The sequence below is a fragment of the Pristis pectinata genome, chromosome 4 (assembly GCF_009764475.1).
Source record: "Pristis pectinata isolate sPriPec2 chromosome 4, sPriPec2.1.pri, whole genome shotgun sequence".
NCBI classification, from domain to species: Eukaryota; Metazoa; Chordata; class Chondrichthyes; order Rhinopristiformes; family Pristidae; genus Pristis; species Pristis pectinata.
In genome coordinates this window covers 4,693,640-4,711,120 of record NC_067408.1, presented here as the reverse complement: position 1 = coordinate 4,711,120, position 17,481 = coordinate 4,693,640, and the positions used below count along the sequence as shown (strand labels likewise).

Genomic DNA, 17,481 nt, shown 5'->3' with positions numbered 1-17,481 from the left:
AGTCAACACTATGATCACTTTGCACTAAAATGGACTTTTTTTTGTTCTAATTGTGTTCTTTCTTGTAAAAATTGTATAAAATTTATGTTTAATTTTTGTTTTTCTTGTGAATGCTGCTTATCTGATGCTGTGTGCCTGTGATGCTGCTGCAAGTAAGTTTTTCACTGCACCCGTGCACACATGTACTTGTGCATGTGACAATAAACTCGATGTTGACTTTGACCACTATAGCACTGCAGCCAGCTCATGGAGATGAGGACCAAGTGGTGGTGTACCCAGCATCCATTCACGTCTGAGCCAAATTGACGGACTTCTCTATAAGCCATTGGAGGAGATTGTCCAGCAAGAAGCAGAGAGTCTGGTCACTCCCATTATGCCATTTGTGGGAACCTGCTGTACACATATTTCCCGTCACTTTACACGTGGCTGCACCTGGCAGCATCTTACTGCCTATTCTATCTAGGTGACCCATGCACCTTATTGTCTGCCTGCACTGCACTTTCTCTGTAACTGTAACACTTTATTCTGCATTCTGTTATTGTTTTCCCTTGTACTACCCCAATGCACTGTGTATGAATTGATCTGTATGGATGGCATGCAAAACAAAGTTTTTCAAACCGATTTCTCTCTTTTCCTGTTCTGAAGAGTCCTGAAACATACCTCCCCCTCCCTCTCTCTCCCCCCACAGTAGCTCCCCGACCTGCTAGGTACTTCCAACATTCAGATATCCACCGAGTGCAGATTTTTTAAAAAGATTTTTCCTTCTTGCCTGTGGAGTTGGGTCCTTCTGGAGTGGGTATAGAAACGCGAACCTTCCCTCTCTCACACTCTGGGCTGTGAAAGGGTTAACAACAAATCCGGGCATCTGATAAACCAGCGATTGGATTAGTTTTCCCGAGAGAGAGCGAATCACATTGTTCCACAGCTCCCCCGGCCTGTTGCCATATTATTAAACTGCGCCGAAGGAGTTAATGTTTTGCAAAGCTCTCATTTGGTTGCAATTTTTGGGCACCGCATCTCTCCGGCTTCAAGTGCTGAGAGCCAGTGCAGTGGGATCCAAGCTGTTGATGCAGGGCTAGAGAGCCTTCAGTACAAGCGGTGTGGTTTGCAAGGGCTGGCGGTGCTCGGGATTAACCGGGACCCCCTTGTTTATGGAAGAGACAGCGACCCCTCCTCGCAAGGAGCCATGCTGGGCAAGGACTACATGCTAGCCATCATCATTGTCAACTGTGACGGTGGGTTAAAATCCCCACCCCCCCCAGGGGATGCGCCGTGTGGGTTAAAACGTCAGGGACTGTGCATGCTTTATGTGGGGTTGTTTGTAGAAATGTGGTATGCAACAAAGCCCCTTCCTCCCCCCCAAGCCCAGCACCATTTGCAATCAATCCATCCCCGGAGGGGAAAGAGTCCAATTAGGATCAGGACCTGGAGAGAGACTCGGCTGTGACGGCAGCTAGTTAACCCTCCAAGCGCCGGGAGAGCCAACGTGCAGGCTGAGAAGCGGCGAGATCCCAAGCTTGAACCAGCTCCCTCCCCCAAGGGCCCGGCGTGGAAAGGGTTAAGTTGACACTGGGTTGCACCGCCGAGGTCTGAAGATTCGAGGAGCCCTCGGATTGTTGGGGTCTCAGGAGGGAGAGGCAATTGGCCCTGGTCCAGATCAAGGGCTGTGTCTTAAAATTAGGGGCAGGCTGTTTTGGGGTTGGGGTGGGATCAGCTACAGGGGATGGGGAATCTGGGATTCTCTCCGCCCCCAAAAAAGATGCAGACGGTCAATTGGTCAGCAGTCCAGTGAGACCCCCGGGGGGGGGGGGGGTCTACCATCATATATAGATGGAGCCAGGCTACTGGTCAGGCAGGGTTTGATGGGCTGAGTGGTCCCATCCTATTTCCGATTTAGGAGCAGGAGTAAGGTACTTGCCCCCTTGAGCCTGTTCTACAATTTAATCAGACTGTAGCTGATTGTAACCTTGCTCTGCAACCCCGTCTACCCCTGGTAAACTTTATCGAGAATCTATCTCCCCCTGCCTTAAATGTGTTCAAAGACCATAAGATGTAGGAACAGAATTACACTGTTCGGCCCATCGAGTCTCCTCTGCCATTCAATCATGGCTGATTTTTCTCTTAAAGCCCATTCTCCTGCCTTCTCCCTGGAACCCATAACCCCCCCCCCCCCCCCCTTACCAATCCAGAACCTATCAATCTCTGCCTTAAGTACACCCAATGACTTGGCCTCCACAGCCGTCTGTGGCAATGAATTCCACAGATTGACCACCCTCTGGCTGAAGAAATTCCTCCTCATCTCAGTTCTAAAGGGATGTCCCTTTATTCTGAGGCTGTGCCCTCGGATGCTGGACTCTCCACTGATGGAAACATCCCCTCCACGTCCACTCTATCCAGGGCTTGCAGTATGCAGTAGGTTTCAATGAGATCCCCCCCTCATCATTCTGCACTCCATCGAGTACAGGCCCAGAGGCATCAAACGCTCCTCGTATGTTAAAGCCTTTCATTCCCGGGATCATTCTTGCGAAAAGACAAAGATTCTGCTTCCACTGCCCTCTGAGGAAGAGACAAGGTGAATGCACACAGTCTTGTTCCCAGGGAAAGGGAACCAAAAACCAGAGGGCATAGATTTCAGATGAGAGGGTAACAATTTGTAGAGACCTGAGGGGAGTTCTTCACACAGAGGATGGTGGGTATAGGGAACGAGCTGCCAGAGGAAGTGGTAGAGGCAGGTACAACGATGACATTTGAAATACATTTGGACAGGTACATGGATAGGAAAAGTTTGGAGGGATATGGGCCAAACACGGGCAAGTGGGACTAGCTTAGATGGACACCTTGGTCAGCATGGATGTTGGGCCGAAAGGCCTGTTTCCATGCTGTATGACTCAAAGAGAGTTCAAAAGACTTGTGATCCCTGAAATTTTGCCTCTTCTGTCTTAAAAGGGTGACCTTTCATTTTTTTAAACAGTAACCCCCTAATCTGAGACTCTCCCACAGGAGAAAACATCCTCCCCACACCTGCCCTGTGGAGACCACCTCAGTGTTTCAATCAAGTGCCCACTTGCTGTTCTAAACACCAGTGAATGCAAGCCCAACAGCTTGTCAAGACATCTTACCCATTTCAGGTGTTCGTCTAATCAACCTTCTCCGAACTGCTTTCAATGCCTTAGCAACCATCCTTAAATAAAGCACCCAATACTGTCCACAGTGCTCCAGATGTGATTTCATTAATGCTCTGTGTAACTGAACCATAATTTCCCCATATTTGTATTCAGTTCACCCCTCAATAAGCAATAACAATCTATTATCTTTCCTAATTACCTGCACACTTGTGCAAATTATGCCTCAGGACTCCCAGATTCTTTTGCAGTCTCTCATCGGAATCAGATTTATTATCACTAACTTGTATGACCTGAAACTTATTGTTTTGCGGCAGTAGTACAGTGCGAAGATACAGGATTTACTATAAATTACAAAAATAAATAGTGCAGAAACAAAAGGAATAACGAGGTAATGTTCATGGACTGTTCAGAGGGGAAGAAGCTGTTCTTGAATCATTGAGTGTGGGTCTTCAGGCTCCTGTACCTCCTCCCTGATGGTAGTAATGAGAAGAGGGCATGCCCTGGATGGTGAGGGTCTTTAGTGATGGATGCTGCCGCCTTGAGGCACTGCCTCTTGAAGATGTCCTCGATGGTGGGGAGGGTTGTGCCCGTGATGGAGCTGGCTGAGTCTACAACCCTCTGCAGCCTTTTGCGATCCTGTACATTGGAGCCTCTGTAGCAGGTGGTGATGCAACCGGTCAGAATTCTCTCCACTGTACATCTGTAGAAATTAGAACCAGTTAGATATTATCATACTGGTTCTAATTATATAGAATCTATAGAACCAGTTAGATATTATGCTTTCTTATTTATCCTCCCAAATTAAATAGTTCCCCGTTTTCCCATGTCCTCCATTTGCCAGGTTTAGGGTTACCTGCCCACTTCAGGAGGCTACAGAGAGATGTAGATAAATTATGAGGAGAGACTAAGGGAGCTAGGGCTTTACTCTTTGGAGAGAAGGAGGATGAGAGGAGATATGATAGAGGTGCACAAAATATTAAGAGGAGTAGATAGAGTGGACAGCCTGCACCTCTTTCCCAGGGCACCAATGCTCAATACAAGAGGGCATGGCTTTAAAGTAATGGGTGGGAAGTTCAAGGGAGATATCAGAGGGAGGTTTTTTTTACCCAGAGAGTGGTTGGGGCATGGAATGTGCTTCCTGGGGCGGTGGTGGAGGCAGGTACATTGGTCAAATTCAAGAGATTGCTAGATAAGCATATGGAGGAATTTAAAATAGAGGGATATGTGGGAGGAAAGGGTTAGATAGTCTTAGGTGAGGTCTAAAGGTCAGCACAACATTGTGGGCCGAAGGGCCTGTATTGTGCTGTACTGTTCTGTGTTCTATATCCTCCTCACAGTTTGCTTTCCTTGCACAAGTGGCTAATAGAACATAACAAGTCTTGTGCACTCACTGTTACTTGTGACATTGCAATGTAAGAGTTAAACACTAGTTGAAAAGTTTCATCTGTGGCCGAGAGTCAAAATGTCACAAGTTCAAATCCCACGATGGAGACTAAAGCACTTTGATATGTCTAGTGTTAATGCTGAGGGTCCTGTCTTTCTGATGGGTGAGGACATGCTGGTGGTGCGGGCTGATACATGGCAGGTGCAGTTAATAGAAACATAGAAAACCTACAGCACAATTCAGGCCCTTTGGCCCACAAAGCTCTGCTGAACAAGTCCCTACCTTAGAGATTACTAGGCTTACCCATCTATTTTTCTCAGCTCCTTGTACCTATCCAAAAGTTTCTTAAAAGACCCTATCGTATCCACCTCCACCACCGTTACTGGCAGCCCATTCCATGCACTCACCACTCTCTGAGTAAAAAACTTACCCCTGATATCTCCTCTGTACCTACTCCCCAGCACCTTAAACCTACGTCCTCTTGTAGCAACCATTTCAGCCCTGGGAAAAAGCCTCTGACTATCCACACGATCAATGCCTCTCATCATCTTATACACCTGTATCAGGTCCCCCCTCATCCTCCGTCGCTCCAAGGAGAAAAGGCTGAGTTCCCTCATCCTGCTTTCATAAGGCATGCTCTGCATTCCAGGCAGCATCCGCATTCCAGTTAAGTACGATGTGATTGACCTTTGTAGGAAGAATAAAGAAAGACAGTATAGACTAAATGGCACAGTTTTACATAGAAACAAGAGGAGGCCATTCAGCCCTTCGAGCCTGCCTTCTAATCACACAATGGCATCATGGTAGGCAGGGAGCAGTCATAGTCAGGGCTGGGACCATCCTGAAGAAGGGCCCTGACCCGAAACATTGACTGCCTGCTTTTCTCCACGGATGCTGCCTGGCCTGCTGAGTTCCTCCAGCATCATCGTGTTTTTCGTCTCGATTCCAGCATCTGCAGTCCTTTGTTTCTCTGGGATCAGTCACAACTGTGCACCATTTGTGCGCACCGTTACGGGAGGTGTATAAAACATTGAGGGGCATCGATAGGGTGAATGCACACAAGTCTTTTCCCGGAGAAAGGGAATCAAAAACTAGAGGGCATAGTTTTGAGGTGAGAGGGGGAAAATTTAATAGGAATCTGAGGGGTAATTTTTTTCACGCAAAGGGTGGTCAGTATATGGAATGAGCTGCCAGAGGAAGTGTTTGAGGCAGGTACAACAATAACATTTAAAAGACACGTGGACCGGTACATGGATGGAAAGGTTTAGAGGGATATTGGTCAAACGTGGGCAAATGGGACGAGCTTAGATGGGCATCTTGGTCAGCACGGATGAGTTGGGCTGATGGGCCTGTTTCCGTGCAGTAATCCTCTATAACTCTATGTCTAATCATCTTTCTCAATGCTCTATTCTTGCTCTTTCTCATTACCTCTTGCTGCTTAATGGTAACTTTTCTGCCTTTGCACTGTACTGCTGCCACAAAATAACAAATTTCACGTCATCTAAGTCGGTGATAATAAATCTGATTCTTTTATACATAGAAATCTGTTTATCCCCTTCTAAAATACATCCAACATCTTGGCCTCTGCAGCCCTGAGTGCTAGCCCCAGTTCCACAGGTTCACTGAACATTCAGTGAAGAAACTTCTCTCCACCTTGTTCCAAAGTCTCTTGCCCTGTAACCTCTTGTTCTAGACACCCCAGTCAGGGGAAATAGCCTCGTTTCCAGTCTGCCTAGCCCTGTCAGAATGTTGTATGTTTCAGTGAGATCCTCTCTTGTTCTTCTAAGCTGGAGTGAATACAAACCCTGTCGATCTAATCATTTCTCAGGTGGCAATCGGGAATCGGTCTGTTGAACCTTTGATAAGACAAGATCTTTAAGTCACATGTACATCGAAACACACAGTGAAATGCATCTTTTGCGTAGAGTGTTCTGGGGGCAGCCCACAAGTGTCACCACGCTTCCGGCGCCAGCATAGCATGCCCACAACTTCCTAACCCGTACGTCTTTGGAATGTGGGAGGAAACCGGAGCACCCGGAGGGCAGTCATGGGGAGAACGTACAAACTCCTTACAGACAGCGGCCAGAATTGAACCCAGATCTCTGGCGCTGTAAAGCGTTACGCTAACCAGTACACTACTGTGCCTGTCTCTATGGCAGGTAGATCCCTTCCTGGAAAAGACCAAAACTGCACCGCAGTACAGGTGTGGTGTCAGCACAGCCCTGCATGACTGTAACCAAACATCCCTGCTCCTGTACTGGCTGCCCTTGTTAAGGAGGCCAGCATACCATTTGCTTCCTTAACCAGTAGCAGCACACCTGCATGTTTGTCTTCAGTGGTACAAGGACCCCAAAGTATCTCTGTCCATCAACACTTCCCAATCTATGCACTTAAATAATACACAGTCATTTTTTTTCCCCCAATGGAATAACAGTAGATAACTCTAGAGGCTGGAGAGGTAGGGTCTGTTCTCCCTGGAGTGGAAGGGGTTAAGAGGGGATGTGATTGAGGTATATAAAATGATGAGGGGTATAGATAGGGTAGACTGCAGGGAGCTTCTCCCCATATCAGAGGTGAATAGACAGCCGGTATCTTTTTCCCAGGGTCTAAATATCAAATACGAGAGGGCATGCATTTAAGGTGAGAGGGGGTAAGTTCAAAGGAGATGTGTGGGGCAAGTTTTTTTTATGCAGAGAGTGGTGGGTGCCTGGAATGCGCTGCCGGGGGTGGTGGTGAAGCCAGATACAGTAAAGGTGTTCAAGAGGCTCTTAGGCACATGAACGTGCAGAGAATGGAGGGATATGGACCCTGTGTAACCTGGTGATTAGTTGGGCATTTTAATTACTAGTTTAATTAGTTTGGCTTAACATTGTGGGCCGAAGGGCCTGTTCCTGTGCTGTACTGTTCTATGTTCTAATAGGTTTAGGGTAAGAGATTTAGAGGGGGACCTTTTTTATCCAGAGGGTGGTGAGTAACTGGGACGCACTGCCTGAGGGAGTGGTTTCTGGGTCGCTGACGGCATTTAAGAGGCGTCTAGATGCGCACTTGAATCACCCAGGTGTAGACCAAGTGCTGGGAGATGGGGTTAATACACATTAATCCAGTGATCTCTGTGATAACTCACTTTCTCTCGCCCACCACTCTGCAAGAGACCTATTTATTTTCCATTTTAAAAAGGGGTGTAGGAAAAGTATTCAAGGGTGGGTGTGGAGTTATTGATTGCCCAGGCTGGGGTGTCTAGAACTAGGGCAGGTGGCCTCCATAAAGGGGTTGGCAGAGCAGAGATGAGAAGGAATTTCCTTGCCTGAGTCACAAGGAGAGGTTGTGTAGACTAGGACTTTACTCCCTGGGACGTAGGAGATTGAGGGGTGACCTGATGGAGGTGTATGAGACCATGAGGGGCATAGACAGGGTGAAAGGACGTAGTCTTTTTCCCAGGGAGGAGGTGCTAAAAATAAGAGGGCATAGGCTGAAGATCAGGCATGAGATTTAAAAGGGATATCGGGGCAGCTTCTTCACGCAAAGGGTGGTGCGTATTTGGAATGAGCTGCCAGAAATAGTGGTACGAGGCGGACACATTAGTGTCATTTAAAAGCCGTCTAGATAAGTCCATGAATAGGAGAGGTTTAGAGGGCTATGGGCCAAACGCAGGCAGATGGGACTAGCTCGCTGGGCAACACAGCATGGACCAGTTGGGCCAAAGGGCCTGTTTCCTTGCTCTATGACGCTATGACCCAGAGGAGCAATAAGTCTTTGGTCACCAAGTATACTCAATTCGGAGATTGATGGATTTGTGTGTTAAGCGAATCAAGGGATTATGGGGTCAGTGCAGGAAAGTGGAGCTGAGGTAGAAGATAAGCCATGGTCTTTCTGTGTGGTGAAGCAGATATGAGGGGCCAAATGGCCTATTCGTATCCATCCAAAGTACCACCAACAACTCCAGATTTACACAGTAGGGACAGGTTGGATATGCTCCTGATTCTTGCGCTGGGTGTATGGTGCTGATGTTGCTGGTGTGCGTGCCTGTCAGGACCAGTGGGCTCACAAATGGACGAAAGAAAGGTCATCGTGGTAAGCCGTCATAAAGCACTTGTTAAAGTGCAGCTATGTTATTGTGTCGAGGCAAACTCTAGATTCAAACCTTGGAAGTAGAAAGTGGCTGCATGGTGTTGTCAGAACGTTCAGTGATTGTGGAAGGGTGAAAGGTTTGTCTTTCTGAAACTTAAGTCTAATCAAGTTTATTTTCATCTGCACAAGTCCGTGTGTGCACAGGTGCAATGAAAAACTTACCTGCAGCAGCATCACAGGCACAGAGCATTAGAGACACAATATTCACACGTAAAGCATAAAGGATATCTTTATTAGTCACGTGTACATTGAAACACACAGTGAAATGCACCTTTTGCATAGAGTGTTCTGGGGGCAGCCCACAAGTGTCGCCACACTTCTGGTGCCAACATAGCACGCCCACAACTTCATAACCCGTACGTCTTTGGAATGTTGGAGGAAACCGGAGCACCCGGAGGAAATTCCTGCAGTCATGGGGAGAACGTACAAACTCCTTACAGACAGTGGCTGGATACAAGAAAGAACACAATTAGAACAAAAAGCAGAAGTCCTTTGTAGTGCAAAGTGGTCACAGTGTTGCTATACTGAGGTAGTGATTAGGGTTGTGCCGGTTGGTTCAAGAACCGAATGGTTGAAGGGAAGTAGCTGTTCCTGAACCTGGTGGTGTGGGACTTCAGGCTTCTGTACCTCCTGCCCGATGGTAGCTGTGAGAAGATGGCATGGCCCGGATGGTGGGGATCTTTGATGATGGATGCTGCCTTCTTGAGGCAGCACCTCCTGTAGATACTCCCGATGGTGGGGAGGGATGTGCCCGTGATGTATTGGGCAGAGTCCACTACTCTCTGCAGCTTCTTGCGTTCCTGCACATCCGAATTGCCGTACCAGACCGTGACGCAACCAGTCAGGATACTTCCAAAAGAAAAGTAACACAGATGGCTGAAATACAGCAGGACATTTGAAATGCTCAGAAGGTTGGGCAGTATCAGTAGAGAGAGGAAGAGAGAGAGAGAGAAACAGAGGTAAGGTTTTGTGTCAGAACTGGAATAGTTAGGGGTAACTGAATATCACGATGCAGAGAAGGGATGGTGGGGAGAAGGGAGGGCTCAACAAAAAGCAAGGGAGGTCTGTGATTGGATGGAAGATTGGAGAGAGTAGAGGACAAAAAGGTGATGATCCAATGTGAACCAGGGTGGGACATGGGACAGGAGAAGGAACAAACAAAGGTGTAGGTTCAGAGCAATGTGTTTCCCACTGCTCCATGGTTGGATTTGGTCTGCTGACATTAATGAAGGCATCATTTGTCAAATATCTTCTCAGTGTTAATATTGAAGTATGCAGTCAGTTCCCTTGGCTATTCCATGAAATTGCAATTTTTGTAAAGGAAGGGGAGTTATTGATTAATTAGAAATTTCCTTGTAGTTATTTGTGCTGACCATAGTGCCTAATCATCCGTGTTGGGTCAAATGGAATACTTGATTTTGTTAGCATTAACTGTGATCAATGCAGAGTTGAGACTGGGTTCTAGGGAGAGGTTGAGCAGGTTGGGACTTTATTCCTTCACGTGTAGGAGACTGAGGGGTGATCTATAGAGGTGTATAAAATCATGAAGGTAATAGGTTTATTATTGTCACATGTACTGAGATACAGTGAATAACTTTGCTTTTGATAGGGTGAACACATACAGTCTTTGTTCTTGGTTTGGGGAGTCAAGAACTAGAGGGCACAGGTTTAAGGGGAGAGATTTAATAGGAAACTGGGGGGCAACTTTTTCACACGGAGGGTGGTCTGTATCTGGAATGAGCTGCCAGAGGAAGTGGCAGAGGCAGGTACTGTAAAACCATTTAGAAGGTATTTGGACAGGTACATGGATAGGAAAGGTTTAGAGGGACGTGGGCCAAACACAGTCAATTGGGGCTAGCTTGGATGGGCATCTTTGTCAGCATGGACCAATTGGGCCGAAGGGCCTGCTTCTGTGCCCTGTGACTAATCTTTGGAGTTCTCTATCCCAGAGGGCTGTGGAGGTCCAGTCAGCGAGAGTGTTCAAGGCTGAGTTGGAAAGGAACGGACACAGAGTTTACAGGATTGGGCAGCAAAGTGAAGCAGGGGCAGAAGATCAGTTTCATTGTGACTGGGGGCGGAGATCGGCCAGGGTCTGGAATATCCAGCCCAACCATTATTAGACTTGGTTGATTTTTGGTTTACAGATGGTAGCATTCAAAAGCAAAGATGTTAGGGTAAATCCTGCAAAGCAGATATCAAAACCGACACAAACATTTACAGAGACAAGATACTTAAGGTGCTGGAATCTGGAGCAACAAACAAGATGCTCAGAGGGTCAGGCAGCATCTGTGGAGGGAAATAGACAGTTGACATTTCTGGTCGAGGCTTTTCATCTGGACAAAAGTTTTAAACAAAAAACTGCAGATGCTGGAAATCAAGTTTTAAAAATAGAAAATGCAGTAAAATAGAAAGAGAAACAGTTAATGTTACAGGGTGAAGACTCTTCCAACGAAGAGACTTCTACCTGAAGAGTTGACTGTTTCTCTCTCCACAGATGCTGCCTGACATCCAAGTGATTTGAACATTTTCTGTTTTCATTTAAAACTGAGCTCGAGGTCACAATTCCCAGGACCAGACGGAATTGACCCCAGGGTTTTGAAGGAGACGAGTGAGGCCATCGTATGAGTGTGTTGCTCCACCATTTTCTTTTAAACTTGGAGGATGCAGAGATCAAATAATTATTGTCCATCCCTAATTACCCTGGAGCTGAAGAGGCAACTATTAACCTGATGGATTCATCTCATTCACAACCATCCAGTAGTTTCATGATTACTGTTGCTGAGACTATCTTTAAAAATTTCAAATATATTTAATTAAATTTAAATTCCAGATGCTGTGGTGGGATTTGAACTTGTATCGCTGGGTCCGTGGTTACTAGTCCTGTAAGTTAATCACTGTGCTGCTATGACCTAAAATCTTTTGTTAGGTCATTGTCAATTTGTACTTGTGACCAGAGTGACCTGGCACTGAGTTCCAGTTGATCAGAGAACTGAACAACCCAAGGTGACAGTCAATCGAATTTAATTCTCCAGTTTCCAGTAAACTGATCCCCCTTTTCTCTCTCCTCCTGATCTACCCAGTTCCTCCTCCATCTGTCCGTCACCAACACCCCCTTCCCCCCCCCCCCCCCCCCCACTGTTCCCATCTGCCCTCCCCACCTCCCTTATTTGGTTCCAGGCTCCACCAGATCCCACCATCTGCAGCCCTCTGTCACCTCCACCTGTCCCCTCCCAGCCTCTGTCACTGTCCCCACCCTCCCCTCTCCCATCTGCCGATCCCCCCTCCTCACCTGGATCCACCCATCACCTGCCGGCTCTTGCCCCAACCCTTCCCCTCACCTCTTTACACCGGCTCTCTCCCCTCTACTCTCTCAGTCCAGATGAAGGGTCTCGACCCGAAACGTCGACTGTCCGTTTCCCTCCACAGATGCTGCCCGACCCGCTGAGTTCCTCCAGTACTTTGTGCGTTGCTCCAGATTCCAGTGTCTGCAGTCTCTTGCGTCTCCAGGAGTCAATTGGACCTCCTGACCATTGTAGTGGGAGTCATTCAATTATAGGACGTGGCTGTTGCTGACAAGGCCGGCACTCATTGCTTATTCCTGAAGAACTGAATGTTTTGCTGGGCTAATTCAGTGAGTAATTAAAGGTCAACCAATCCTCTGAGGGCCAGGAGTGATACATGGGTCCAAATCTCCTTCCCGAAATGGGTTTCTACAACAATCCAACAGTCACCAGGTCTCTACTTCAGGAGTGGAGTTTGAATTTGTCAAAGTTGAGTTTATTGTCATATCCACAAGTCCATGTGTGCACAGGTGCAATGAAAAACTTACTTGTAGCAGCATCACAGGCACAGAGCATCAAATACACAATGTTCACAAGAAAAACATGAACTAAACATAAATTATATAAGGAAGAACGCAATTAGAACAAGCACAAAGTCCATTGCAGTGCAAAGTGGTCCTAGTGTTGCTATACTGAGGTAGTGATCAGGGTTGTGCCGGTTGGTTCAAGAACCGAATGGTTGAAGGGAAGTAGCTGTTCCTGAACCTGGTGGTGTGGGACTTCAGGCTTCTGTACCTCCCGCCCGATGGTAGCTGTGAGAAGACGGCACGGCCCGGGTGGTGGGGATCTTTGATGATGGATGTTGCCTTCTTGAGGCAGCGCCTCCTGTAGATACTCCCGATGGTGGGGAGGGATGTATATAGAACATAGAACATATAACAGCACAGTACAGGCCCTTCGGCCCACGATGTTGTGCTGACATTTTATCCTGCTCTAGGATCTATCTAATCCTTCCCTCCCACATAGCCTCCCATTTTTCTATCATTCATTTGGCTATCTAAGAGTCTCTTAAATGTCCCTAATGTATCTGCCCCCACCACCTCTGCCGGCAGTGCGTTCCACACACCCACCACTCTGTGTAAAAAAAAACTTAACTCTGACATCCCCCTTATAGTTTCCTCCAATCACCTTAAAATTATGTCCCCTCGTGTTAGCCATTGTTGCCCTGAGAAAAAGTCTCTGACTGTCCACTTGATCTATGCCTCTTGTCATCTTGTACACCTCTATCAAGTCACCTCTCATCCTTCTTCTCTCCAAAGAGAAAAGCCCGAGCTCACTCAACCTATCCTCATAGATCGTGCTCTCCAATCCAGGCAACATCCTGGTAAATCTCCTCTGCACCCCCTATAAAGCTTCCACATCCTTCCTATAACAAGGTGACCAGAACTGAACACAATACTGCAGGTGTGGTCTAACCGGAGATGTACCCGTGATGTTTTTTGCTGAGTCCACTACTCTCTGCAGCTTCTTACGTTCCTGCACATTCGAATTGTCGTACCAGACCACGATGCAACCAGAACGCAGTAACATCGCCACAACGCAATGGATTTTGGTGTCCCTGATTCCCGGTTCATGACCCTCATTGCCCATTCCATCCAGATGTGCTCCAGTTGTCCATCTGAACTTCAGTCTCTCATCGAGTGCTACTGAACTGTCTATGACCTCTAACTCTCTTTCTCTGTAGATGCTGCCTGACCTGTGTCTTTGCAGCTTTTTCTGCTTCTGTGAAGCAAATTGGATGAAATAAATTAAAATTTCTGCCCACGGCCACTGAGATCAAAAGCTTAGAGAGAGCACCGAGACAGTTAATCTCCTTTTCTGTGGTCCCTCTCGACACCCGCTGCCATTTAATTCAGTGAGTGGTTGCTTGGCTCCAGATCTCTACGGCTGGAGCTAATTATAGCCCTGACATTGTGTGCGAGAGAGAGAGAGAACTGCTGTCGAGCTGGATTACTGCTGCGCTTGGAGATTGAATGAGGAGCAGGTTTCTCGCTGGGGCTTGTGCTCATGTTGCTGCACAGTGGTGAACCTTGAGGAGGTTGTGTTAGTCAGCAGATGGTGATCACACTTGCATTGATGCAGGTGTATAGGATCATGGCAGGGGAGAGGGAAGGATGCTGTTCCCACTGGCAGACAGCGATGGGGGGAGATATAAAATTTTGTTTGAAAAGAGAACGGTAGCAAAGTTGTGGAGCTCTACCTGTACAGAGGTGGGAAAAGCAAACTGGAGAGAGAATTTGTAGGGTGCTGGGGAAGGGGACCGATGGGATTGCTGTATCAGCAGCTGGCATAGACTCGATGGGCTGAATGGCCTCTTCCTGGGCTTTAATTGGTTTATTATTGTCACGAGTACTGAGATACAGTGAAAGGCTTTTGTTTGTGTGTTCATTTGCACAGTTTATCATCCTCCGTTACCTAATGAGGCGACCAGAACTGAACACAGAACTCCAAGTGTGGTCTAACCAGAGATGTACCCGTGATGTTCCCACAGCCTCATTATAGGAAGGATGTGGAAGCATTGGAAAGGGTGCAGAGGAGATTTACCAGGATGCTGCCTGGTATAGACAGTATGCATTATGAGGAGACACTAAGAGAGCTGGGGCTTTTCTCTTTGGAGAGGAGGAGGATGAGAGGTGACTTGATAGAGGTGCACAAAATATTAAGAGGAATAGATAGAGTGGACAGCCAGCGCCTCTTTCCCAGGGCACCAGTGCTCAATACAAGAGGGCATGGCTTTAAGGTGGGAAGTCCAAGGGAGATATCAGAGGGAGGTTTTTTACCCAGAGAGTGGTTGGGGCATGGAATGCGCTGCCTGGAGCGGTGGTGGAGGCAGGTACATTGGTCAAATTCAAGAGATTGCTAGATAAGCATATGGAGGAATTTAAAATAGGGGGATATGTGGGAGGAAGGGGTTAGATAGTCTTAGGTGAGGTTTAAAGGTCAGCACAACATTGTGGGCTGAAGGGCCTGTATTGTGCTGTACTGTTCTATGATTCCATCACAACTGAGTGATTGGTATATCTGCTTCTAGTTTACTTTCTTCCTCTGCCAGAGCTGATCTCTTGCCTTCCAAGGAATAAGTAGTTTCTTAATTATTCCTGCCAAATGAATCACCTCTCACTCTGCAATCTGGAATTTCACTTGCCGTTTCTTGTTGGATTGCCTGCACCTTGCTGTATTTTGATGTCATCGGTTATACCGACGGTCTGCAACATCTTCTGGTCACCGGTGTGTGATCATTAGGAGAATAGATGAGCAGGAGTAGGCAATTCAGCCCCTCAATCCTGCTATACCGTTCAATATGATCATGGCTGATGCGATTTTAACATTCTCCTGTTTGTCCCCATAATCCCTGAACCCCACCCCTTTGACCAAACATCTGAATATCCTGACCCCCCCCCCCCCCCACTCTGTTCACCGACCTGACCTCATCTCCATAGCTGACTGGCCGCATCACCAGCTGGTATGGAGGCTCAAATGTGCAGGATCGCAAGAGGCTGCAGAAGGTTGTAGACTCAGCCAGCTCCGTCACGGGCACAACCCTCCCCGCCATCGAGGACATCTTCAAGAGGCGGTGCCTCAAGAAGGCGGCATCCGTCACTAAGGACCCTCACCATCCAGGACATGCCCTCTTCTCATTACTACCATCGGGGAGGAGGTACAGGAGCCTGAAGACCCGCACTCAATGCTTCAGGAACAGCTTCTTCCCCTCCGCCATCAGATTTCTGAACGGTCCATGAACACTACCTTGTTATTCCTTTTGTTTTGCACTATTTATTATTTTTGTTATTTATAGATTTTGTGTCTCTGCACTGTACTGCTGCCACAAAACAACAGATTTCACGTCATATGTCAGTGATAATAATTCTGAGCTCCCTGAATGGAGAATCCCTAATCTTCACCACCGAGGACAATATGTTGTTCTTCATTTCTTCCTTAAATATAACGAGTACAGACAGCAGAGGGTAGTGGTAGGCAATTATTCTTTGGATTGGAGGAAGGTTAATCCCCAGAGATCGGTGGTAGGCCCATTGCTTTTATCTTGATCAATATTAATGACCGAGAGTTGGGTGTGGGCCACCATTTCTAGACCTGCAGGTAAAACAAAACTTGGCGGTATCGTGAACTGCGATATGGGTGATGGTAGATTGTTTCCAGGATATAGATGGGCTGACGTGTGGCAGGTGAAGTTTAATGCAGAGAACCACCAGGTGTTGCATTTTGGTAGGAAGGATGAAAGGCAATAAAGAACAAAGGAGATGGTTCTGAAAGGGTTGCAGGAGATGTTTGTAGGTGGCAGTGTAGATAGGAGAGCAGCTGATGTGTCAAACTCAGTGCCGGGCTTTATTAGTACAAGCATAATGCCCAAGAGTTGTAGGAGGGGATTCAGTGTGTGGGGGGAGAGTCAGTGATGGGGGAGAGTGTCCTTGGGCTGTGGAAGGGGATTCAGTGGGTGGGGGGGGAGACTCAGTGATGGGGGAGAGTGTCCATGGGCTGTGGGAGGGGGTCCGGTGGGTGGGGGGAGAGTGGGTGGTGGTGGGGAGTGTCCATGGGCTGTGGGAGGGGGTCCGGTGGGTGGGGGGTGGTGGGGGGGAGTGTCTGCGGGCTGTGGGTGGGGGGAGAGTGGGTGGTGGGGGGGAGTGTCCGTGGGCTGTGGGAGGAGGTCCGGTGGGTGGGGGGAGAGTGGGTGGTTGGGGGGGAGTGTCTGCGAGCTGTGGGAGGGGGTCCAGTGGGTGGGGAGAGTCGGCGATAAGGGAGAGAATACAAAGGGTTGGCACCAGTTTATCACCTTGTCACCTGCTGTGTTCAAAACGTTGTCTCATTTCCCTCAGTACATCCAGTGTAGTACGGCCAATAGTTAATCCCCTCAAATTAACATATTCTTGTGCCAATTCTGCGCTAATTAGCAGTTAGCGTAACGCTTTACAGCGCCAGCGACCCGGGTTCAATTCCGGCCGCTGTCTGTAAGGAGTTTGTGCGTTCTCCCCGTGCCTGCATGGGTTTCCTCCGGGTGCTCCGGTTTCCTCCCACATTCCAAAGACGTACGGGTTAGGAAGTTGTGGGCATGCTATGTTGGCGCCGGAAGCGTGGTGACACTTGTGGGCTGCCCCCAGAGCACTCTACGCAAAAGATGCCTTTCACTGTGTGTTTCGATGTACATGTGACTGATAAAGAATCTTATCTGAAAAGGCCGACATGGCATTTTGCCCAGTCTGAGGATCTGCATTGGGTCGATGCACAGTGTGACCCAGTGACGGGGCAGAGGGTTCACTGGGCCACACGGTGGGCAGTCTCCCTTGTCTGTGGGCAGTCGCCGGGTTGCACTGTGTGAGGTGTTCTGCAGTGATGGTCAGTTTGAAGAGTCTGCGGTTCCCGCTTTGGTCACCTCAAATCCAACAGCACTGTAGAGGAAGGAAGTCACCTGGAGTCCAGAAGGGCCGCTGATGAACAATAGCTGGTCACTAGGCTGCACTGGGTTACAGACAGTTACCATGTGTAGTTG

At 47.9% G+C, this 17,481-nt stretch overlaps 1 protein-coding gene across 2 annotated transcripts in view; it reads left to right on the top strand.

Annotated features, from left to right (window-relative positions):
• The first annotated feature begins 894 nt into the window (after positions 1-894).
• Positions 895-17,481, top strand: part of apbb3 (amyloid beta (A4) precursor protein-binding, family B, member 3) — a 57,410-nt gene continuing 40,823 nt past the window's right edge. For both annotated transcript variants that reach the window (XM_052013815.1, XM_052013814.1), the window contains exon 1: positions 895-1,235. In XM_052013815.1, coding sequence (XP_051869775.1) covers positions 1,187-1,235 — 49 coding nt within the window. In that variant the 5' untranslated portion in view covers positions 895-1,186. The remainder of the gene's footprint in view (positions 1,236-17,481) is intronic.